This window comes from Anarhichas minor, unplaced genomic scaffold (assembly GCF_050575085.1).
Source record: "Anarhichas minor isolate MPS153535 unplaced genomic scaffold, ASM5057508v1 ptg000024l, whole genome shotgun sequence".
NCBI classification, from domain to species: Eukaryota; Metazoa; Chordata; class Actinopteri; order Perciformes; family Anarhichadidae; genus Anarhichas; species Anarhichas minor.
The window spans coordinates 11,041,783-11,063,121 of NW_027466470.1; the positions used below are offsets into that span (position 1 = coordinate 11,041,783).

Below are 21,339 nucleotides of genomic sequence, written 5' to 3' on the forward strand. Positions count from 1 at the left end.
ATTATTAAGGCTTTGCGGTGCAAGTAAAGACGTGCGATGTGTGCAGTTTTTAGTGTGTGTCCATTTGACTGATTATTCACTCACTCTCTGACCCAGGTCTGTTCTCTCTTCCTTTTTGCTGGTCTCAGAGACGCAGCCCGGTGAGTGTCTTACGCCATCTGCTGGCTGTGTTTCAGAGCTGACAGCCTGAAACACAGCTCTCTAATCTCTGCTGTCTGATCTGTTTCCAAAAATGTAGTGCAGAAAGTTAAAGGATATACATCAAATAAGAATAATACATCTAAGTCAGTCAGGATTTAGTATTAAGTAGTAGTGCTAAGTATTTCAAATGTTCCTAAACCAAGAGAAAAATTTGATATTTTTGGTGACAAAACAAAATGCATTTCCTTTTTGTTTTGTTTACATGAATATATTTTCTTGATATGACTAAAGTGATCTACCTTATGTAAGATTCCACTTAATATTTCTGCTTTGGTACTTGTTTTAAACAATTTAAAGATGATTTAAGATGGACGTTTGTTTGTGGTGTTCATTGTCACAATATATCGTTTGTCTTTATCCTCATTTTATCTTGTGTTTGGATTCTATCTTTTACAGGGGCAGATGAAAAGGAACTTGTCCTGTAAGTACACCTATTGCTGACATGCTTACAGTGACAATGCAAACGTGCTGATGCTTAGCAGGTAAAATGTGTATCATGTTCACGGTTTTAGTTCAGCGTGTCAGCATGCTGACATTTGCTGATTAGCGCTGAGCACAAACTACATTTGAGGCTGATGGAAATGTCAGTTTTTCACGAGTTGGACATAAACCAAAGTGTTGGACAAACTGGAATTTTGACCTGATGATAGCCTTAGATGAAAAAGTTCATGGATCACCAAAGTAACTGATGGGAACATGAATATCTGTATCAAATTATGCAGCAAGGCCAAGATCCTCCTTGTGGCAAACCATCCGGACCAACTAACAGGCCGACATTACCATCCCGAGAGCCTCACCGCTAGATAGACTATAAATAAGCTTTTTGTGATATAAGTAAATACAAGTGCTACTGTATATAGAGCAACAGTTGAGTTTACTTGTGTTTCTCAGGTGAAGAGATTGCCAGACCCAGACGCTCCACCCCGACACCAAGTCCTGCCCCTGAGACGCCAAGGTCTGTCCCTGTTATAGCATCACTGACCACCGACTGATCTTCAGTCCATATGTTATTGGTACCACGACAGATGAGCCTTGAATAACGTCAGAGCAGGAGTTAGTTCTTGATTGTATGTTCCCTCTTGCAGTGACAGGCTGTCGCAGAACGCTCCTGCCTTTTTTGGGCTGCCGTCAGAGACCAAATATGCCAGATATGATGGTCTGTCCCCTATCGATATTACATCACCTTAATTGATACTAAGCACGGCATGCAGCAGAAGCATATTACAAGACGCTTATTGTTTCTTTGTCCTAATCCAATCACAGTGGTCCCTGCTGATGCATGGGGAGAATCAAGACCACGCTCAGAATCACCGCTGAGCAGACGTTTCCCAATAGGAGGTGAGTTGGCATGAGTGAACCTCAGTAACATCAGTACATATTTGAAATGTTGTACTCTGTAGTGCTGAACTGGACACAACTGTCACGCTTGTTGCAGCTCCTCCTCCGCTTCCTCCAAAAAACATTCCATCAAGAAGTCATTACGCCTCTTCTTCAGATTGTGCTGGTAAATTCAGCTATAACAACCAGCATTGTTTATCCGCTAAATCCCTTGAGAGCTTTGTTCTAAATGCTACCTCCTCATCTTTGCAGCTCGTCTACCCAATGGAAGGGCAGGTCGCAGGTCAGCCCCCATCTACCTGAACGTCCGGTCTCCCGCTTCTTACCGGGGCTCCCCGGTCCCCGACCTGGACGACGTGTTCGGCCCCGCGGACGGCACCCGCACCGATGAGGAAACAGTGTCTCCCAGATGGGTTACTTTCACCAGCGACAGACCCCCGCCGCCCGATGAACCCGCGCCTCCTCCGCCACCGGACTCTCCTGCTCCAGACACGCCCTCGTCGACCCCCTCCACCCCCTGCACCCCCTGCCTCTCTCCAGGACCGCCGCCCAACGAGCCCCCGCCTTCGCCTCCGTCGCTTTCGCCCGGGTCTCCTCCTCCTTTCACGCCACCAGAATCACCCCCCTCCATCGTGCTCGGACCTCCTCCTCCGGATGAACCAGCCCCTCCCCTGCCTCCCGACTTCTCCCCCTCTAATTCGCCTCCTCTGTGCTTCGACGACGAGGGGACCGATGAAGAGGTGCTGCAGTTTGCAGAGTACTGTTCGTCCCCGGCCCCGACCAGCCCCGTGCCCCCTCTGCCAGCAGAGCGGAGGTCTCCTCGGGCAGGAGTCACATCTCCTCTGGTCCTGGGGGGCGTGGGGGGAAAGAGGACTCCAGAGGGAGCGTACCTGAGAGATGATATCCCAGACTTTGTGGGTTCACCCAGAGAGCTGACGCCGAGCTTCAGGGGCACGCCACCTCCTCTCCCTCCAACCACGTACAGGTCTATTATGTCTTCCCCAGGGCCCTACTCAGGCAGCAGTGAGTACACTGGTCTCTTTCTAAATGTTTTCAGTGATAACTAAGCTGCCTGCACAAGATTGGAGCAGTCTATTTAAACTCTGGAGTGTCCTTTAGGCTGGTTTGTTTGAAAAAGTGAGAATGACGCTGCCATACATACCATCAAAACATCACACAGAGATGTTTCAAATGCAGTTCCTCTTGCCCCTTCATGGTCTGTTCACATTATATTCATACAGTCACCAAAAATAAGGATTTCATAATTTATGTAACACTTGATTAACTGATGTTATACAAATGCCAACTGTTATTGTAACTTGTAAGGATGGAAAGAATATGATAATTTCATTATTAGGCATATTCATTACTTCATCAGTATAATTGTAAAACCTCTTTTGAGGTCAGAGTTGCTGGTTGATGTAACAATTCAAAGTACTTAATCACATTATCATATTATCTTCCGTTTCATGGGAAACTTTCAGTATTGCTTTGTTAGTTTGAGCTCATGAGCACTGGCTAATGAGAGTGCTTCTTCTCGTTCACTTGTTCTAGAAAGAGTTCTTACAACAATGCTGCCCTAAAAGAAATATACATCATACGCTAACGTAATGTAGTTGAAGCTATTTTGTAATCACAGATCAAAGCTTTATTCATAATGTTATCAAGTTATCAAGCGGGCGTATATCGCCACAGACCTTTGGATGAATCAGACCCAAAGCACCTCTAAAAGGTTCTGCAGTGATTTTGTGGAATCCCAGAACCAGACCGACAGCTGCCCTCATTTATTTTTGCTCCTGAAAAGAGTTAGAAGAAAGAGATGATTGTTTTTTTCATTACTTGTAGAAGTAAAATATGTTAAAATACCACAAACAGTTCTTCAAAATCTTCTTGAATTTTGCTCACAAGTTCCGGTCTAAAGAACGTTCCGGTGGGGGCGAACAGTACTCGCTCTGTGAAAGTGACATGAGTGGTAATGTTTGAGCTGATGTTGAATGATAATCTCTCTCACTGTGATCTGAAGGCAGTGCTAACCACAGACACTGGTATGTGCCGCAGGCCCCTCGTCCCCAGCTCGTCCCGCCACGCCTCAGTCTCGAGGCAGTCCGGTCCCTCCGCCTCCTCCTCCTCGGCCTTCCTCGCGACCAAAGCTGCCCCCAGGGAAACCCATCACAGACCCGGTACATGTCAAAAAGTCCTTTGTCTCTGGTTGCCTTCCTCTCCTTTGATGACAGTCTCTCTGTTATTTGAATGAAATAGGTTCAATTGTTGTCGTGTGCTCTGTCCAGACTCGGCCCTTCAGTCCGCCGGTTTCAGCCAGCCCCCCACCTTTCGCCCCCCTGGCCCGGGCAGAGAGTTCTTCCTCCATCTCCTCCATTACTTTACACAGTGCAGCATCCACTCCAACCTTAGGACGGGACCTCAACATGTCCGCCGCAGGTACACTGCCAGCATCGCCATCTTGCTCTTCCTGTTTTACTTCAGCCTCTCATCTCAGTCTGTGTCACGTTGTCTGTCGCTCATCATCGTGCCCTTGCCTCCCACTTTTGTCCCTCTCCATGATTCTCTCCTCCTCATGTCTCTGCTCACTCAGAGGCCTCGCAGCCTCTGGTATGGTTTGACCACGGCAGGTTTTATTTAGCTTTTGAAGGTGAGTCGAGCCAGATTGCTACTGTAGTCCCACCAGTGCATGGGCCGAAAGCAACTGCCCTCCTTTTACCTGCAGCCCTCTCCACGCTCATGCTCACTGAGCCAGAATGTTGCTGCCCATCCCATCCCATCCCATGTCCCGCTCACTCACCTACAATCTGGTTTCCAGATGGATTGTTGAGTTTTAATTGTTTGCTTTTTTTTGGTTTATACTCGCCTATCCCTTGTGTTTAACCCATAGCTAAATATTTGAGCATATAGGGAAGGAGCCAAGACATCAGACATAGTCTAGGTGTATATTTTGTGTATTTAGTGTGTGTGTTTTCAACAGGATGCTCCAGAGGACCCAGTCCACTCACCATGGGACCCCAGGACACTTTGCCAGTGGCGGCTGCCTTCACAGAAACCATCAATGCCTACTTCAAAGGCGCAGACCCCAGCAAGTAGGCCCACATTTTCTTGATCTGGACAGTGTGACCATTACTGATCTAACGACCAGAATGCATTGATGAAATTCAGAAAAATTGTTATGAGTAGCAAGACGCAGAGTGTCCTCTTATAGACTAATAAAGTGAATACATGCCTGGTACATGTAAACAGATATTGACACCAAAGGGATTCTGGGAGTGTGTGTGTGTGTTTTTTTTCAGCATGATCTCTGATATCTGCCTCTTCCCTCCCTCTGTCCCAGATGTGTTGTGAAGATCTCAGGGGAGATGGTGCTGTCCTTCCCCGCGGGCATAACCAGGCATTTTGCCAGTCACCCAACTCAACCCATCCTCACCTTTTGCATCAGCAACTACAGCCGACTGGAGCAGGTCCTCCCCAATCCACAGCTGTTGTGTTGGTAAGAATTACAATACAGGCAAACACACAATGCAGCATCACTGGTCTTTGTTTGGACCAAATACGTCCCTCTCGTCCCACAGTGACTCCATAACAGACAGTGTGGACACCAAGGAGTTCTGGGTAAATATGCCAAACTTGATGAGCCATCTGAAAAGAGTGGCTGAACAGAAGCCTCAGGCGACATACTACAACGTGGACATGATCAAATATCAGGTATCAAATATCCATTTATCTATGTCTCTAGCTGATCTAACTTTAGTATCTATCCATCCATATACCTCACCGTCTTGTGTTTCTGTGTGATCTCAGGTGTCAACAGAGGGGATCCAGTCCAGTCCTCTGAACCTGGCGGTGAGCTGGAGAGGCGACGCCACAAACACAGACCTTAGAATAGACTACAAATACAACACAGAGGCCATGGCCGCCCCCGTGCCACTACACAACCTCCAGTTCCTGGTTCCTGTGGATGGAGCCATGGCCAGACTCCAGGCCATGATCCCCCCCGCCACCTGGTAAGGGCTTGCATTCAGAATCGGCACGTGGGTCTCACGTAGAGGGGCTAAGGCCAACCTCGCACCATTGCCGACCCTTTGGACCAAATTATGGGATGTGTAGATGCTATGTTGCAAGTTTGAAATGTATGTTTTTCAATCACAAAATGCCACATTAGACTGAAAATGTATTATGTCTTCAAGTTTTTCTGTATTGGCGTGGACAATTAGGCAGAATTTGCTTCCTGTGGCTTTAATGCATATCAGACAGCAACATGTCCTCTGTCATGTGGAATTACTTTCTCATAAAGGAATCCAGAGCAGCAGACGATACAGTGGAAAATCCCAAGTCTCTCTCATAGATCTGAAAATGGAGGCAAGTGTTCATTTTTGCGTTCGTTCATTATATTTTTCCCTTATGTGACTGGATTGAACTGAAACCCCAGATACAAACCCATCTATACTGTATCTGTCTCCTAGGAGTAGGGGCTCTTCTGGGCCGGTTCCAGATCACAGAAGGTCCCTGTAAACCCTCACAGCTGGCAGTCCAGTTCAGCAGTGAGGGGTGCACTCTGTCAGGGTGCGACATCCAGCTGGTTGGGACTGGCTACCGGCTATCGCTGATCAAGAAGAGATTTGCTGCAGGTCAGTTTGAGTATCAGAAATGTGTGTGACCTCTTCTAAATGCACACAGACACTCCAGGCTGAACACCTCTGCCTCTCTGACGTGTTTCGTTTTGCTTCACAGGGAAATATTTGGCGGATAATTAGTGGACCTTTTTGTGAACGGAACCAAAAGAATCAATGGCTTAAAGACTGTGAAGACTGTGGATCCATCCCATGTTTAGTGCATTTGAAACGTTATCTTTAGCAGCCATTAGAGTCAATGGTTGAGATTTAACAGAATAACGGAACACACACACAGATGATATTTGACTTCATAACATCATATTCAGCAGACCGACGGCTGCTGAGTTTATGCAAGGAAATACAAATCATTCGTTTCGTGCACTTGGGAGACTTATGGAGTAAAGTATAAACCCTGATTCTTTGTTCTTGTTAACTTAATTGTGGATTCATACAGTGATCCAGCCTTATTCATTGCAGTTCTTTTTGTCTAATTGGTCGTCATTGCAAATGCACTGTAAAAGATAATGTGAATAGATTATATAATATTAAAACAATCTTAAACACGGTGGAAAAGGCTGGAAAATGTAAAAAAAAAAAAGAAGAAGTGTAGTTTAGAGTTGCTTTGCAGTTGTATTTCAGTAAGTTCTAGGTTCCATGGTAATATCTGATTTACACTGCCACATCAAATCAGAGTTTTTTTTTCCCACCATGTGAAACCGATATTTTATCGTTGTCGAAGCAGAATGGATGTTTCTGTGCAGACAGCCTTTGAAATGTCACAGTCCTTTCTATCAGTCTTGTGATTGAAGGTCAGTTCACAGATCAAAAGGTCCCGCAGCGCTGGAACAGCACTCTTAATCCGAAGATATGGAATTCTGTTTGTGTCTCACTCCGGATTGCATGAAGGGGAATTATGAGCACAGTAAACACACTTTGTTTGCAAGAACATGAAATATATTTTGTTACATCGTCACGCAAGGAATACTCCAATTTGAGCAGATAAATGATTTTAATCTTACATTTACAATCAAAATGTTATATACAGTAGTAGCACTGGTTCACATGATTACTTTATGTGAATGAGGTTGCTCGTAGTGACAAAACCCACAGAGAATATTCACCCAAATAGCGTTGTTCAGTTCATGGTTTTAGTTTCCCAGACTGCAATTTAACTGATGACTCAGATTAACACGCTGTCAAAGTTGGCAACTAGCTGGTGAACATTGTGGAGCATTTAGCTTCTAAAAAGGCAGACTTTCCATCAGGAGTTGGTAGGGACTAAAAACAGGCCTAAAAGAAGACTAAATATTGGGTTTACATTCATCCAGTGGCCAGAAACATGAATCCAAACGAATGCTCATCTTACTGAGTGTCTGCTTGATCATCTTGTGTTCACAGCTGCTTCCCGCTGCCCACAAGTAGACAATAAATCATCAGATTGCAGGTTTAGGTTTAGGTGTGTGCTGATGATTTTTCTTTTGCACAGATGGAATCATTTTTGAGTGATGTTAATTGCTCTCCAAAATATCATTCATGTGCTTGCAAAAACAAAAACCCACACATCTTGTCCCGTCCTGCGATCAGGATCGAAGCACACATTATGCAATATGTTTGCACATGCAGCTTTGGCTTTTTGCCGTTAACAGGTCATGAGAGCAGAGAGTTGAAACTGTAAGTAAATCAGTTCCAGAGGTTTGACCTCCTGAAGAACAAAAGCATTACTTTACCACTACGAGCACGTGCAATGCTGAGATACATAAACTTTCCCACGTCAAAGGACTATAGACGCGAGACTAGTCGTATTTGCGGTGGTGTGCGAGTGGTCAAATTTTGTAACAACAAGGTGTGAATAACAGAAGCTGCTACTTTCACTGGATTCAGTTAATTTGTTCTGTTAATGTTACAGGAGTTGTGTTTGAAAGGGCCTTAAGATGTAAGACGCATACAGAGCCGGACGTGAGTGCCATATGGTGGTGAGAACGAGCTTTAAGTTCCCTCTGATGCTGCTTAAAAACTTGGCCAATTCCTTTGACCGTGATCTATGATAGAGGTCTTGAAAAAGATTATTGAGGACGTCACAGAAGAAAGAAATGACAGCGCTATTCTTGTCCCTGTCTTATTTTCTTCCTTTTCCACCATGTTAAACAATAAATATTTTATCATTTTCTAATAGCAATATTTAAGTGTAAAAAGTGTACATAAAAAAAAAGGTATGTTTTAAATATTTCTCTGGGCATATGGATGTGTCTGTGGTTGTCTCTTGATTTATTGATGTCAGCACTCATGATGAATTAGGTCCTGTGTAACAACACCACCACATCTATTGTTTGACATGTGGGTTTCTTGTACCAAAACAAAGTGTTGCTGTTGAAGAATAACCTCAAACGGTGCCGCATGAGATCTGCATTCGTCCATTCCAGTCTTATCAACGCAATACCAATTCATCCATTTCAATAAGGTCCTGATACGTGTGTTATTGTATAATCGTGCTATGAGAGGAGACTTTTTGCCTTCACTTAAACCTCCACTCTCTGTTTTGCTGTTGTTGCACCTTCAGAAACTCATTGTCAATCAATTTGGCATGTATTCATTGATATTCCCATTCCATGCATCTGATATAGGTGTTTGACATTCTCTTGTGTTTGACTTGCACACAAAACACACTTTAAATTTCATTAATAAAACAGTTCATGGACTTATGTCACATATGTTGATATGTGTTTGAACATCACATTTTATAGAATGTTTTAATGTGTTGACTCACAGTTTGGGCCTAGGTGTAATATTTATTTTAGTTTTGAAAATAATTTTAAATATAAATTATAATATGGTTATTTCAGTCAATTGAGAACAACAGTTCTCAGTGTTTCTGTTAATGATGTTTATGTTTTTCTTTGCCTTATTTTTGACCATTCTCCCGTACGGGAGGGTTTCTGTAAGTTTATTTTTTCTACAACTTGTTGGCTGTATTCCTTTCACTGCATTAGACACAGAATATGCAAACATGTCATGTAAATTTCCCATCCAAAGATTTTCAAAGTAAATATATGTAAAAAAAATCAATATAATGTAATACCTGTTTTACTTGGTAATAAAGAAGAGGAAATATGAGACATTTATATCCCTCTCATTTGTTCCAGGATAGAAAAGTATACTTTAGGAATATTTGCGAGATTATATAATGACACTGCAATATGTGAAGTGAATCTCTCAACCGGATTTCCACTATTAAATTAAGAATGTTTAATTATTATTCTTCATGATCAACTTCTAGGTTCCTCAAAGCCTCAACTCGGCCCTGTGGGCCCTCAGACAGGAGAGGGTTTGGGGACAAAGTGTTAAAACAATCTCACTGCAAGGTCCATTTAGTCCATGTTGTGGGCGACTTACACATCCATGTTAGTTTAAAAGCTGAGGTCCAAAGTTAATTATTGACCTTAAAAAAGTGCTCAGATAACAAAAGAAATGTGTGAACATCTTTAAATCCATGTGGCAAACTCCATGCTGAATAATGGTGTGATCAAAAAACAGCTACTAAACAGACCTTACAGTGAGATTGTTTCTCAACTGCTGTTTCTAAGGTCAAGAATGATCTGAACTTAGATCCTCTAAGTTGCTTTTTTTAATGCGCTTTCAATCGCTTTCAGCCACATCTCACAGTCTTTGTCAGCAGATGCAGTTATGAATAATGTATCAGTGAAATAGTCATTTTATTTTAATATCATGACAAACGCTGGAGTCGTTAAGCAGCCGTTAGGCCTCCTGCATGGAAGCCCCGCCCACTGAATGATGGTTCATGGTTGCCACGACAACACCAAGCTCTACTAGTACTCTACTACTTTGCTCTGCTCTGTTCAAGAGGACCTGAAACCGGTAACAAAATATGTGTTAAATTTCCCTTCTGTAAAATTTCTTTATGATCAATTTGACACGACATAACCTGTAAAATCATACGGTTGTCTAAAAGTTGACAAAAAAAGAATCATGGGTTTACAAACAAGCCAAATCCTAACAGCTAACAACGCTAGCGTAACGTTAGCTAATATTACCCAGAAGGACTAGCGAAACAATGTTTGCATAGTTTTAACGATAAACGTGAGTTTTCATTTCGGCAAGCTGTGTTTGGTCCGCGTGCTCAACTGCTGGACTTAGCTACTGTATGACGTCACCACTGTATATGTTGTTTACCTCGATAATAATTGACTTAAACGTCAATATATTTAGGTTGTCGTCGTGTAAAGACAAGGGTAGCGTTCAAGCAAAGGGAAAGCTGTCATGTCTGACCTGCAAAAATCCCAAAGAAGAGAGAGCAGGAGGTACAGCAGGAGGTACTCAGAGATAAGCCATGGATTCAGAGGCAGGACAAGAGAGTGAGTAGACTATGCTGGTAATATGGCCCGATATCCACCATCATCTTTATCAGTCATAAGCCAGTTAGGTATGCTTACCCAATACATGTGTATAGGTTGAGAAGTTCTATATACACATGAGGCCAGTCAGCCACAGTTTGTACATATACCAAGGTCCCTTTTCCTGACTTTTCCTTCACCCTGATCATGTCTTTCAGCTCTATAAGTAATGTGTCGAACTTAGATGAACCACACCATGATGACGCCCGGCTGACCGTAACAATGGAGAACACCTACCAGATGGGTGAGATTGCACCACAGCATCATCACCAACTACTATACTGTAACAGTTTAATACTGTAACAGTGTAATATTTGGGCAAAAATTCAATTTTATTCATTTGATTTGATTTGGTGAATTCAGTACTTTAGATTTAATACTTTACATCATTAAAACTTTACACCAAGGCACTTAAAAAATTACATTTTTTAGATAAAGGTTGAGCCTCCTCTGACTACAAAAACGTGATACATGCGACGGAGGCTGGAACAAGATCAGTAACATGTCAAAGTAGCAGACAATTCAATGCAATATTAATTGTGATTTCAATTGTTTGCTTTCAAATCGATCCATAACAATCATTTTTACTAACCAAAGCAACTGCACATCAAGTAAAACTCATTTGTCATGTTATTGTTGTCTTTTGTGTTTTGGACAACAGGACCTTACAGACGCATCCCCATTCCTGCTGTCACAGACATACTGAAGGATGTACTCACCAATTATCTTCACGAGGAGAAATATGAAGTAGAATGGTCTCAAAGAATGACAAAAACAATATGTGAGGTAAATAAAACTTTAAAAAGCACCTTCTGAATACCTTTAATTTCTGTTCTATGAGTTTCAGTCTTTTGGATTTACCCTCCTCAGGTGATAAGAGCCCGTGTGAAGGACCTCATGATTCCCCGATATAAGATTGTCGTCCTGGTCCACATCGGCCAGCTCACCGGGCAGAGCATGAAAGTCAGCAGCCGCTGTCTGTGGGATGCATCTAATGACACCTTTGCGTCCTACTCCTTCAAGAACAGCTCTCTGTTTGGCCTGGCAACTCTCTACGCTGTTTACTTAGAGTGACTGAAGCGGACAGTGAATAGATTTACGTTGGTTGTGCATTTCTCGATACAAAAACTGTAGAGTTCTGTTGAAGAGTTCTGTATCTATGTTGTATATTTTGCCATGTATAAAGTGATAAAGCAAGATTTTTTCTTTTAAAGCAAAATTCATGGTGTTTTATTTCATTTTTGGTAGCATGGAAAATTAAATCACATTATCCTAACAGTGTTCTGAAGATTTAATTTTTAAACTAATAGCAGATTGATGATGACCCTCTTGGTATGTCCTCCTCTAGCAGAGCATGGAGAGGTCACTCCTTCGACAGCCTAGTTGACAGCACACTGATATTATCGCCTGGTTCTGGTCCCGCCAATGACGCTCTATTGCTGGCTCATCTGTCGTCTTCAGTTTTGGCTCCCTGCTACCTGCGTAGAGACATCGGCCCATCAGTCATTTATATATCAGTTGTGAAATTATACCTCGAAGCTACAAAGACCATTTCAAGTGATTGTGTACTCACCGGCTGGCAACGCCTCCTCTTCTCCCATCAGTCTTCTCCACCTGGATCCTCCGCAGGTGTACACCACAGCTCGCACGAACGCCCGGCCACACAACCTCAGTGTGTTTGTGTTATCCACTGTCTGAACCTGCGCTACACACAACATGCACAGCAGCATCGCAAGCAGGAGTTGGGATCTCATGTTGTTTGTTCTCAAGGAAACATCTGTCTTGACCATGTTATACAGTCTGTGGTCCTGGCAAACCCTTTTATCGAGAGTCTCCAGTGATGTCACAGACTTTCCCCAAGACGTCCTCGGGTAATACCTGTGTCAATAGGTGTGTATTATCTTTGATAACCATCTGGCTTTTAGCAGCGGATGTCATTCAGGATTTGTGTGGGAATCTAGGCCACTGTGATGATCACTGATTGACTCGTTGAATGTTTATGAGTAATAATTGCTCTTTTATGTCCAAACTGCAGGGTTTTTTATAGCCATGGGTTTGGCTAAGTGTTGCCTAATGGATCACTTGACATATCCATCCTGCAACAAACTGAGATGATGGCTCTCTACATAGCAACATAGTGAAGTGTGTGCCCACTATCATGACCATAAATCAGTGACTCCCAGAAGAGACAGTTGCATTAACCACTACACTTGTGTCTTGGAATCAAGTTGACCATGAAAGTCATTAACAACACATTTTTAGATATCAATAGCAGGGCCAAGCATAACCCAAATAAAAAGATATGGTTTGTCATATAACTATATCTTGATTTAACCTTTGCAGTGCAGCTGTTTTTATCAACGCACAAATAGACCATTTTCATAGCAGGGATGGAGTTTAAGTGGAGAAATCTATATGTGTAATTAATAACATTACATATTCGTCAAGTCCTGTTTAGAGGTCTCATAATGTGTTAGATGTTTGAATATATTACATGTTAAATGTTCATACACATCATTGTTGGGCAGTGTTGTTGCCCATGTAACCTGCATTACAGCCTGGACATGTGAAGTTACAGTATAAACACATAACTTTTTAATACCTTTGTTTTCGTGAACACAAAGTAGGAAGTCTTCTTGGAATCCCATATTGTTATGAACTTAACATCTTTGAATAGATCTTTTTGGGTTTGGTTCTTTTGTTTTTCCAGTAAAAGGGTCAATAATCCTGAGGATAAGAAGGCAACTTCTCTTACGCATCTTAAAACCGAACACATTTATCTATGCCTTACTATTGATTTTCTAATTTTAGAGCATATCAGAACATTGCATTTCATTAATTTAAATTAGCCTAAATATTTATTTTTTTTCGACAACGATTAAACAGAGTGTACACAATTCAGACCTATATGCACAAGTGATATTGTTTTTATAAATACAATATTACATAACGTACATAATGATAACTGCATCGTCCATGCTTTGGGAGCATTATGTTCTTGATACTGCAGGTGGGCGGGGCTCTACATCCGGGAACCGCCGCAACCCCTGACGTGACCCTGCAGGATTGCAAACATGGCGGAGGTAAGAAAGTGAAATAAATATTAGGGGGAAAATAAAATTTATACTGCAAAATAGTTTGTTCAGTCCGACGTGTACATCGTTTGTGTACTGTAGCTTTATCCACACGGAATTAAGAACCGGATGTTTGCGTCGCTGGATATTATCCACTTCTTTACGCAAGAATGTTTAGTAAACTTCGGGTTTAGCTAACGCTAGCTGCGCTAGCTCTGACGGAAGGTAGTTAGCTGCGGCGTTAGCGATGTTAACTTCGCGGTTTTGTTCAAGAATACTGAACTATCCATTTTGACGTTTTAAATTAGACACGCAGCGGTAGTTTCATGCTTTGAGATATTATGTGTGTGGTTTTCTGATTGTTAATCGCAGGCAGTTCATACCAAGCGTAACTTGGACGCGTTAGCTAAATATATAACGGAGCTTTAGCTTTGTATTCGTATGTAACTAACTTAGCCAGTTGAGTAAATCCACCTCGTGAGCGCTGGTCTGTTGGTGTTAACTGTGTCTGCACCCAGGAGGTTAACTCACTGTGCCTGTGGGACTATCGAGATGAAACGTACGTTTCCCCCACAGGAAGTGGAGACAGTCCTCTTTGTTTCTTTTCTTTTCTGAACTGCAGTCAGCTTTAAGGAGACGAGCGCGCTTTTTTTCCTCGCCTCTGAACCCTCTGTGAATGTACATCTGATGAGATGTTTACCTCTGAAGCTGCTCTTTAACTTTATTTATGTGTTTTCTCCTTTTCCAGCCCTCCCTCGGGAATTCGAGCCCAGGTACCTAAAGCTGGAGTGTTGTTGTTGTTGTTTGGATTCATGAGAAAAGTTTAAAATCTGTTGTTCAAACATGTATTAAACATATTCAATTTGATTCGTAAAGCAACCATTTTGGCCAAAATGAAAGAAAGGGAAGAAGCACCTTGAACCAAAATCCAAAACACAGAAGTGATAGAAATTGATATTTTTAGACTTAATGACATGTTTAATATAAAATATTGTATTGTTATTAACACTGACAACCACAACAGTGATTTGTTTACACCTTTAATGTTGGCAAACAACAGTAAAACACATTGTTATCATGGTTATAAAAAAAGAAATGCTTATTTTGCAGCTTCAAATTAAACCTATGTGAATATATCTACAATCTATCTGTTCAAGCTACGGTTGGGCGATAAGATGATGTTTACCATCACAGATTGTGTCATCGTGTTTAAACCCTGCTATCAGTCCCTTTACTATTTAAAGGCTGTGTTAAAGGGACAGTTCCCCCCCCAAAATCCAAACTATATATTTTTCCTCTTACCTGTAGTGCGATTTATCAATCCAGATTGTTTTTAAATATATTAATATTACAGATGTACAATTACATATACTGGAATAGAATATTTGATCCATCTTGCCCCCCCTATACCTTAATATATCTGTAGTCTACATATGTTTTCAAACAAAAAATACTAACTGCACCCTTATTGGATTTGTTCATAACGTCCTTAAATATATGTTTCATTAAGTAATATTTTCATTTTTGGGGTCACTTTTCTAGGAGGTTCAGCAGCTTCCGTTGACCATGATTTCGACCCATCGGTAGACATGCTTGTCCACGACTTTGATGATGAACGCACGCTGGAGGAAGAAGAAATGTTGGAGGCATCAGATGAGACCAACGCCAACGAGATCGAAGATCTTGCACGGGTGAGCTTCAGGCTTTGATCATATTTGGTTTTGTCTGCTGTGTAGCTCAGAATTTAGACGGTCTTATTAATACATTTGGGAATAATTATGGGTCTCAGTCCTGAGTTTTGAATTTTAAATTTAGACCAAACGATTCCTTTAGTCATCAGATCAGATCATCAACTTAGTTTAGTTTATTTTACAGTTTAGAAAAAACGTGTCGCTTTTGTTTCAACAGGAGGGGGAGATGCCCATTCATGAGCTGCTGAGTCTGTATGGTTATGGGGGCGGTTCACCAGCAGATGAAGATGATGAGGAGGAGGAGGAACCCGAGGAAGAAGAGGATGATGAGGACGAGGATGAGGAAGAGGACCTCGACAATGATGAAAGCAGCAGAAGCACCGGCGAGTTAAAAAGAAATGAGGTAAGTCGATGTTTTTACGAGTCTCTTGACAGTGATATGGTTTCCAAAAACTATTTTTTATTTTTATTTTGTTGTGTTGACTGTGTAGTTTCAGCATTGTCTGCAGCTATTTGTGTATGTTTGTGTGTCTTCAGGTTGAGGGTGTTAAGATCTCGTTGGTACAGGGGGACGAGGCCCAGGCAACCTCTGAGGTCCGCACGCGCTCAGTGAGGTCTCTTGGCACAGTGGAACTCATTCGCCCCCAAAAACTCAAGTACTTTGAAAGTATGAGTCATCTTACCTCAGAGTTATTCTCCTCTTTCTTCTTGTTGCACATAAATGCAGATTGTGCTTTTATATATTTAGCTGGTTAAATAGACATGACTGTATTTCAGGTAATAATGATGCAGAGGAGGAGTCGGATGAAGATGAGGACTATGTTCCATCGGAAGACTGGAAAAAGGTGCGTCAGAACTTTATTAATCAGAGTATCAGACATTTGTACTGCTAGATTGGAGCTTGATTCACACGACACTGACAAAGACATTTGTCAGCCATTGTTTCTTTTAAATGCTAAATGTGTCGATCAGATGAATTTGCATACAGACTTCCTCCTATTCATGTCAGGCTATGCAGCATGTGCAGTGTCTCTTCGCGTTCGTCTAATAATTTAGAATTTGATAAATACTCGGCTATCACAGTTGGCTGTCACTATGTCACACTGAGCCCACTGCAAAAGGGGACAATCAGAAATATTTACAATGGAAGAATATATTCACAAAAATCCAAACGCGTTCAGAAAATTTAGGCAGAAATTATCATCGCAGTTGAAATTGTCAGCAGGTGTCATATTTGTAATCCATAAGGAATCAGCCAGTCTAAATGATGTGTTTATTCCCAACAGGAAATCATGGTGGGTTCAATGTATCAGGCAGAAACTCCTGTTGGCCTGTGTAAATATAAAGACAATGAGAAAGGTAACTGTTTGAGGTCTCATGTCTATGCTGTAACACTGTCTGTCCTTTCTGGGTCTAAAACGTTGGTAGAACGTTGGTACAGAAAGTTGACACGGCATTGCCTGTTTTCTGTGAATTTCTCTTGTAGTTTATGAAAACGACGACCAGTTGTTGTGGAACCCCGAGTGTCTTCCTGAAGGCAAAGTGGTGGAGTTCTTGACGGAGGCGTCAAGGCGGACGGGAGAGGAGAAGGGAGTGGATGCCGTCCCAGAGGGGTCCCACATCAAAGACAATGAACAGGTGACGGCTACATATCCGCAGCTTGTGCTGGAGGATGACGTTGGCCAATACGTTTTCTTACTGCGAACAAATCCCATGACGAGACCAAAACCGTAACAGTCAGTTGTTTCTGTTGTCTGTGTAGCCAAAGCCTGATATATCGTACACCTCTGTCCCATAGACCTCCATTGTTGTCCTAAAAACCTTGTAAAACACTCCATTGAGTGACGCTGAAACTACACAAAGTTGTATCATTCCGTGGCTGAAAGACCCTTTTACTCCTGTGATGTTGGCTAAAGACTACAGTTCCCAGCTGAGCCTTTTAAAAGATGAAACGATATATTTTCTAACCACTTCTGAAGATTTGTATCTTGAGTATGAAGGAATGGTCTTCAGGTTGAGTGTTAGAGACGGACACAAACACTTATTTTGGTCTTTTTATGAGTTTGTTGACAACAAGAAACAAAGTCAAATTTCTCCATCATCATGCTTTAAGTGAAAGGAGTCCTTGCTGAACATGTTTGATCATTTGTTCCCCTTTAGGCGTTGTATGAACTAGTGAAGTGTGACTTTGACACAGAGGAAGCTTTAAGAAGACTGAGGTTTAATGTAAAAGCAGCCAGAGGTAAGCAGACAATCAAGAACCCATTGACCTCCACTTTATTCTAATATGATGTTCTGTTCTTGGATCTTCTGAAGAAGCAAGATTAACACGTATTCTGTCTGCAACAGAGGAGCTATCTGTCTGGACTGAAGAGGAATGTAGAAATTTTGAACAAGGACTAAAAGCTTATGGAAAAGACTTTCATTTAATACAGGCCAACAAGGTAAGACATTAATGAACCGTTTATGATGTCATGAGTACACATTGATGACATTATAAGCATTCTGATAATCATGACGATCATTTTAAATGTCCATGTGTTTGCTGTGTGATGCTCAGGGTTGTGGAATCAACCTTGTTGCATTTTTGAGACAAATCAAATTTCTTTGATCTTTCAGTGTTTTTAAGTGTAGATCACATGACCTTTGTCAGAGTCTCAACAATGATTTGATTTGTCTCTCATTTGATATTGTACTGAATCTCTTCAGGCGATGGTAATAATGGTGATTTCATGTCTGCTGAATTAAATCTTTCAGGTGAGAACTAGGTCTGTAGGAGAATGTGTGGCCTTTTATTACATGTGGAAGAAGTCTGAGCGTTATGATTTCTTTGCACAGCAAACCAGACTTGGGAAAAGGAAATACAACCTTCACCCCGGTGTCACGTAAGTTTAAAAATAAATAAATGCATGTACCGTTTTGTGTGAATTCTTTATGGGAGGAGTCGTTTCATGTCGATGTGTTCGGTCATGTTGGTTGTTTGTTGTAATATTCTCAATTCAGCAGCTAGTTGGTCCCTTTTTTGCTGACACAAATTATACTTTAAGCTTTGTTCAAACACGCATATCTTAAATTATTGAAATATGAGGTGAGTTTCCCTTTTTAGAAGAAAAAAAAAATCGATATATTTAACATTTATTTAAAATACTCCAGTAAGCCCATAAAATGTCTTTCTATTACACGAGAAGTCTAATGTGCTCAAAGGCAAACCTGAGCACTGGGACGTTAAGACCTGACGTATGTGCAGTTCATGTCTAATTGTGATGAATTAGTAAAGATCGTATATTTGACTCTCGTTACAATTTCTGGGTGTAATAAAACCTGAATGCACTGCCAGGGTCAAACAGTAAAGAAAAGAGTAACCCAGTCTGTCTGTCGGACTGAGAGAATTAATTAGTTTAGCAGTATGGAACAACACCTGATGTGGTGATTTAACTGGTGACACAACAACAACACACAGTTCCAGCAAACTGTTTGATTGGCTCCTTGTTTACTGCGACCAGCTTTAAACGCTACAGCTGCAGGTTTAGACTCTTAACTAGGACCCACCTGCCGTAACAGATTATTACGGTTACGTGTTTACCGAGAGTGCCGGTTGTGTGTAACGGCGTGTGTGCCGCTGTGTGTCCTCAGAGACTACATGGACAGATTACTGGACGAAACGGAGAGCGCCACGTCCAGCAGGGCGGCGTCACCGCCTCCCACCACCTCCAGCAGCAGCGCCAGCCACTCGGAGAGGGAGGACAGCAGCAGCCAGAACGGTGAGCGGATGCAGAGTACTGATGTGAACGCACACACACAAATATATAGTTCATGTTTGAATTTTTGAATCTAACCCAAGACCTAAAATGTCAAGTGGCACAAATAAAATAAAACTAAGGCCTCAACCCTCTGAGTTGACTAGTCGGTCATTTTGGTTTGAGGAGATTAAATCAACTTAATCAATTAGTCGATTTCTGCCCTCATCTCATTCACCTCCACTGTATTCAGACGAAGGATGAAATCTGAGATTGGTGAAGTAAATCCAAAAGCTTTTGCATGGCCGGGTACGACTAGTTTTTGTAATTTGGGTGATCCAACATTTAAAGTCTCAAACCACTCACTCTTCACTTTTCATTGCCAGGTATCGTAAGCCACACATCAAGTCTCCCAGTGGATGGCGCTCAGTTGGCCCCAATAAATCAAGTGAAACCTGAGTTGGTTCAGTCCAACGGTCCCTCCCATCCGTTAGCGGAAGCTCCGGCTCCCGTTTCAGACAACTCCAACGGCTGCAGCCAACCCAGCGCGCCCAGCCACGACCAAAACGGTTCTCTGGAGCCTTCGCTGGACCACAGAGACACGGAGGCAGCAGCAGCAGCACATGAACGGCCGGCCAAGAGGTGCAGGACGGAGGCCGAGCCGTTGGACCAAAGTGAGGTGGAACCATCCAGAACACAGGAGGACTGAAGCAGATCAGTGACGTGGACTAATAGACGCTGAATTCTGGGCGAACTGTCCCCTCCTTCCCACCTAGAGGTGAAGGAGATGAAGGAAGATGAGCCCCGCTTGGCCCGTGAGCGCAGGATCTCCTGAGAGCAAAGACTCACACAACACAGCCAACCAAACTGTAGCTGGTCCTCTGGGAGGGTGGGGAGGGGGGGGGGGGTGGTCTCACCGTCCCTCCAACCCATCCATGAACAGACGACCTGCAGAGCTCCTCCCAAAGCTCCATCATCTCCTACTAAACATCGTCTGGATTCACTTTTTGGAGACTTGACTGATAAAACATTTTTTGCCAAGAATTTCCTTTTTTCTATTTGTACTCATAGAAAATAAATCACCTGTGATTATTTTTTTTACACAAGAGATATTTATATTTTTTAACAAAAAGAAAACTATGACAACTGCTGTTTCAAGCGATTTGAGAACCTACATTTGATGAAACGGGGGGGACGCGCGTTTTAAAACGATCACGTGCCTAAATTGTCAGAAGTGGGTGAACACAAGGTGAGTGAGGCCGGTGCTGTCGCCGGCTCTTTAAGTTGCACTTTGATTGTATGGTTCTCATCTGTACTGATGAGGAGCGGTGCCGATAAAACCCAGCAGAATTGACGTTTTCACTCCTCTTCATAAAAACCGCTCCAGCCTCCGTCACGGCTGTTTGATTCTGATAAATGAACCGACCGGGCGAGCCCCCCCCCGCGGGTTTGTTTGTGTGAAGCAGCTGACATCAGTGATGTCCTGTATTATAACTCATCATGTAGGAGATCGCTGTATTTTTGGATTTTCATAGTCGGTGCTTTGCTCAACGCTTTGTTTTTACTAGACAGAATGTCCGTGATTTTTATTGTAAAGTTTGTATAGATTTCTTACCTTGAGCAGTTGGTACATTTTTTTTTTTTTTATATATATATATATAACGTGTCTGTTCATCTGCGGATGTTCAGGTCTTCCTTGTAGGCTGCTGTGCTTTTTGTTTAGAGATCTTTCGCCTGTGTTGCTCTGAGATGGATGTAATAAATAAAGTAGCCATTCCTCTTTCCCTCTCAGCACTTCCCATTCCTGTGTGAACTCGCACAATCGCAAATGTTTGTTGCAGAGAGCATCGTCTTTTGTGCAAAGAAAAGGTGCCACGTTGTGGTTGAGTGTGCTGCTCGCCTTTGGTTCAAACTCAAAAGTGCTTCGTTTCAACCAATGTTCCCGTCTTTCCTCAGCGAGTGGATCTCCAGCAGTGAAACAGACCAGGTCGACATGTGACCTGCGAGACCTTCATTTGTTTTGGTTCAGTAGCTGTTCGGCTTGATGCTTCCGTGTTTTACTTTGTACTCCAGCTTTGACTTTACATTCACAGATTAAGATTAGTTCGTCTCAATATTGTTGATCCACGTAGTCTTTTCTTTCCCTTCGTTGACAATGTCTTGTTTTTTGTTTTCTTTCTCTGTAAATGACATAAATAAAAGTGTATTCCAAGACTATGAATGGAATAACATTGGCTATATTTAATAAATGTATTAATGAGTCTTGAGTT

General features: G+C 42.2%; 3 protein-coding genes and 1 long non-coding RNA gene across 7 annotated transcripts in view; 3 read left to right on the forward strand and 1 right to left on the reverse strand.

Moving 5' to 3' along the window:
• Window positions 1-9,269, forward strand: part of LOC142956018 (SH3-containing GRB2-like protein 3-interacting protein 1) — a 43,716-nt gene extending 34,447 nt beyond the window's left edge. Inside the window, exons 13-28 of one of the 2 annotated variants that reach the window (XM_076097302.1) lie at window positions 129-140; window positions 598-622; window positions 1,093-1,156; window positions 1,287-1,357; window positions 1,465-1,539; window positions 1,637-1,705; window positions 1,792-2,562; window positions 3,598-3,719; window positions 3,828-3,978; window positions 4,520-4,631; window positions 4,880-5,035; window positions 5,118-5,250; window positions 5,347-5,549; window positions 5,840-5,904; window positions 6,009-6,173; window positions 6,277-9,269. In XM_076097302.1, coding sequence (XP_075953417.1) covers window positions 129-140; window positions 598-622; window positions 1,093-1,156; window positions 1,287-1,357; window positions 1,465-1,539; window positions 1,637-1,705; window positions 1,792-2,562; window positions 3,598-3,719; window positions 3,828-3,978; window positions 4,520-4,631; window positions 4,880-5,035; window positions 5,118-5,250; window positions 5,347-5,549; window positions 5,840-5,904; window positions 6,009-6,173; window positions 6,277-6,299 — 2,217 coding nt within the window. In that variant the 3' untranslated portion in view covers window positions 6,300-9,269. Of the gene's footprint in view, window positions 1-96; window positions 141-597; window positions 623-1,092; window positions 1,157-1,286; window positions 1,358-1,464; window positions 1,540-1,636; window positions 1,706-1,791; window positions 2,563-3,597; window positions 3,720-3,827; window positions 3,979-4,519; window positions 4,632-4,879; window positions 5,036-5,117; window positions 5,251-5,346; window positions 5,550-5,839; window positions 5,905-6,008; window positions 6,174-6,276 lie in introns of both variants that reach the window. The other variant, XM_076097301.1, reaches the window with a different exon arrangement.
• Window positions 9,270-10,433: 1,164 nt separating this feature from the next.
• Window positions 10,434-11,688, forward strand: dynlt5 (dynein light chain Tctex-type family member 5). Its single transcript, XM_076098714.1, has 4 exons — window positions 10,434-10,528; window positions 10,726-10,811; window positions 11,229-11,353; window positions 11,438-11,688. The coding sequence occupies exons 1-4, from the start codon at window positions 10,434-10,436 to the stop codon at window positions 11,639-11,641; spliced, it is 510 nt and encodes a 169-aa protein (XP_075954829.1). The 3' UTR covers window positions 11,642-11,688.
• A 1,585-nt stretch (window positions 11,689-13,273) lies between these two features.
• Window positions 13,274-14,299, reverse strand: LOC142956877 (uncharacterized). Its single transcript, XR_012956058.1, has 3 exons — window positions 14,205-14,299; window positions 13,523-13,625; window positions 13,274-13,294 (listed from the first exon to the last, which is right to left on the reverse strand). It is a non-coding gene; the product is annotated as an uncharacterized LOC142956877 (long non-coding RNA).
• Window positions 13,605-21,336, forward strand: mier1b (mesoderm induction early response 1b, transcriptional regulator). 3 transcript variants are annotated; one of them, XM_076098637.1, is made up of 13 exons: window positions 13,605-13,650; window positions 14,390-14,414; window positions 15,184-15,332; window positions 15,550-15,735; window positions 15,870-15,999; window positions 16,110-16,177; window positions 16,619-16,691; window positions 16,819-16,970; window positions 17,493-17,574; window positions 17,682-17,776; window positions 18,090-18,217; window positions 18,966-19,093; window positions 19,456-21,336. In XM_076098637.1, the coding sequence occupies exons 1-13, from the start codon at window positions 13,642-13,644 to the stop codon at window positions 19,776-19,778; spliced, it is 1,548 nt and encodes a 515-aa protein (XP_075954752.1). In that variant the 5' UTR covers window positions 13,605-13,641; the 3' UTR covers window positions 19,779-21,336. The 3 variants fall into 3 exon arrangements, with proteins under 3 accessions (XP_075954752.1, XP_075954753.1, XP_075954754.1); XM_076098638.1 differs by having other exon boundaries at window positions 18,171-18,217; XM_076098639.1 differs by lacking the exon at window positions 13,605-13,650 and adding an exon at window positions 13,668-14,200.
• The last annotated feature ends 3 nt before the right edge of the window (window positions 21,337-21,339 follow it).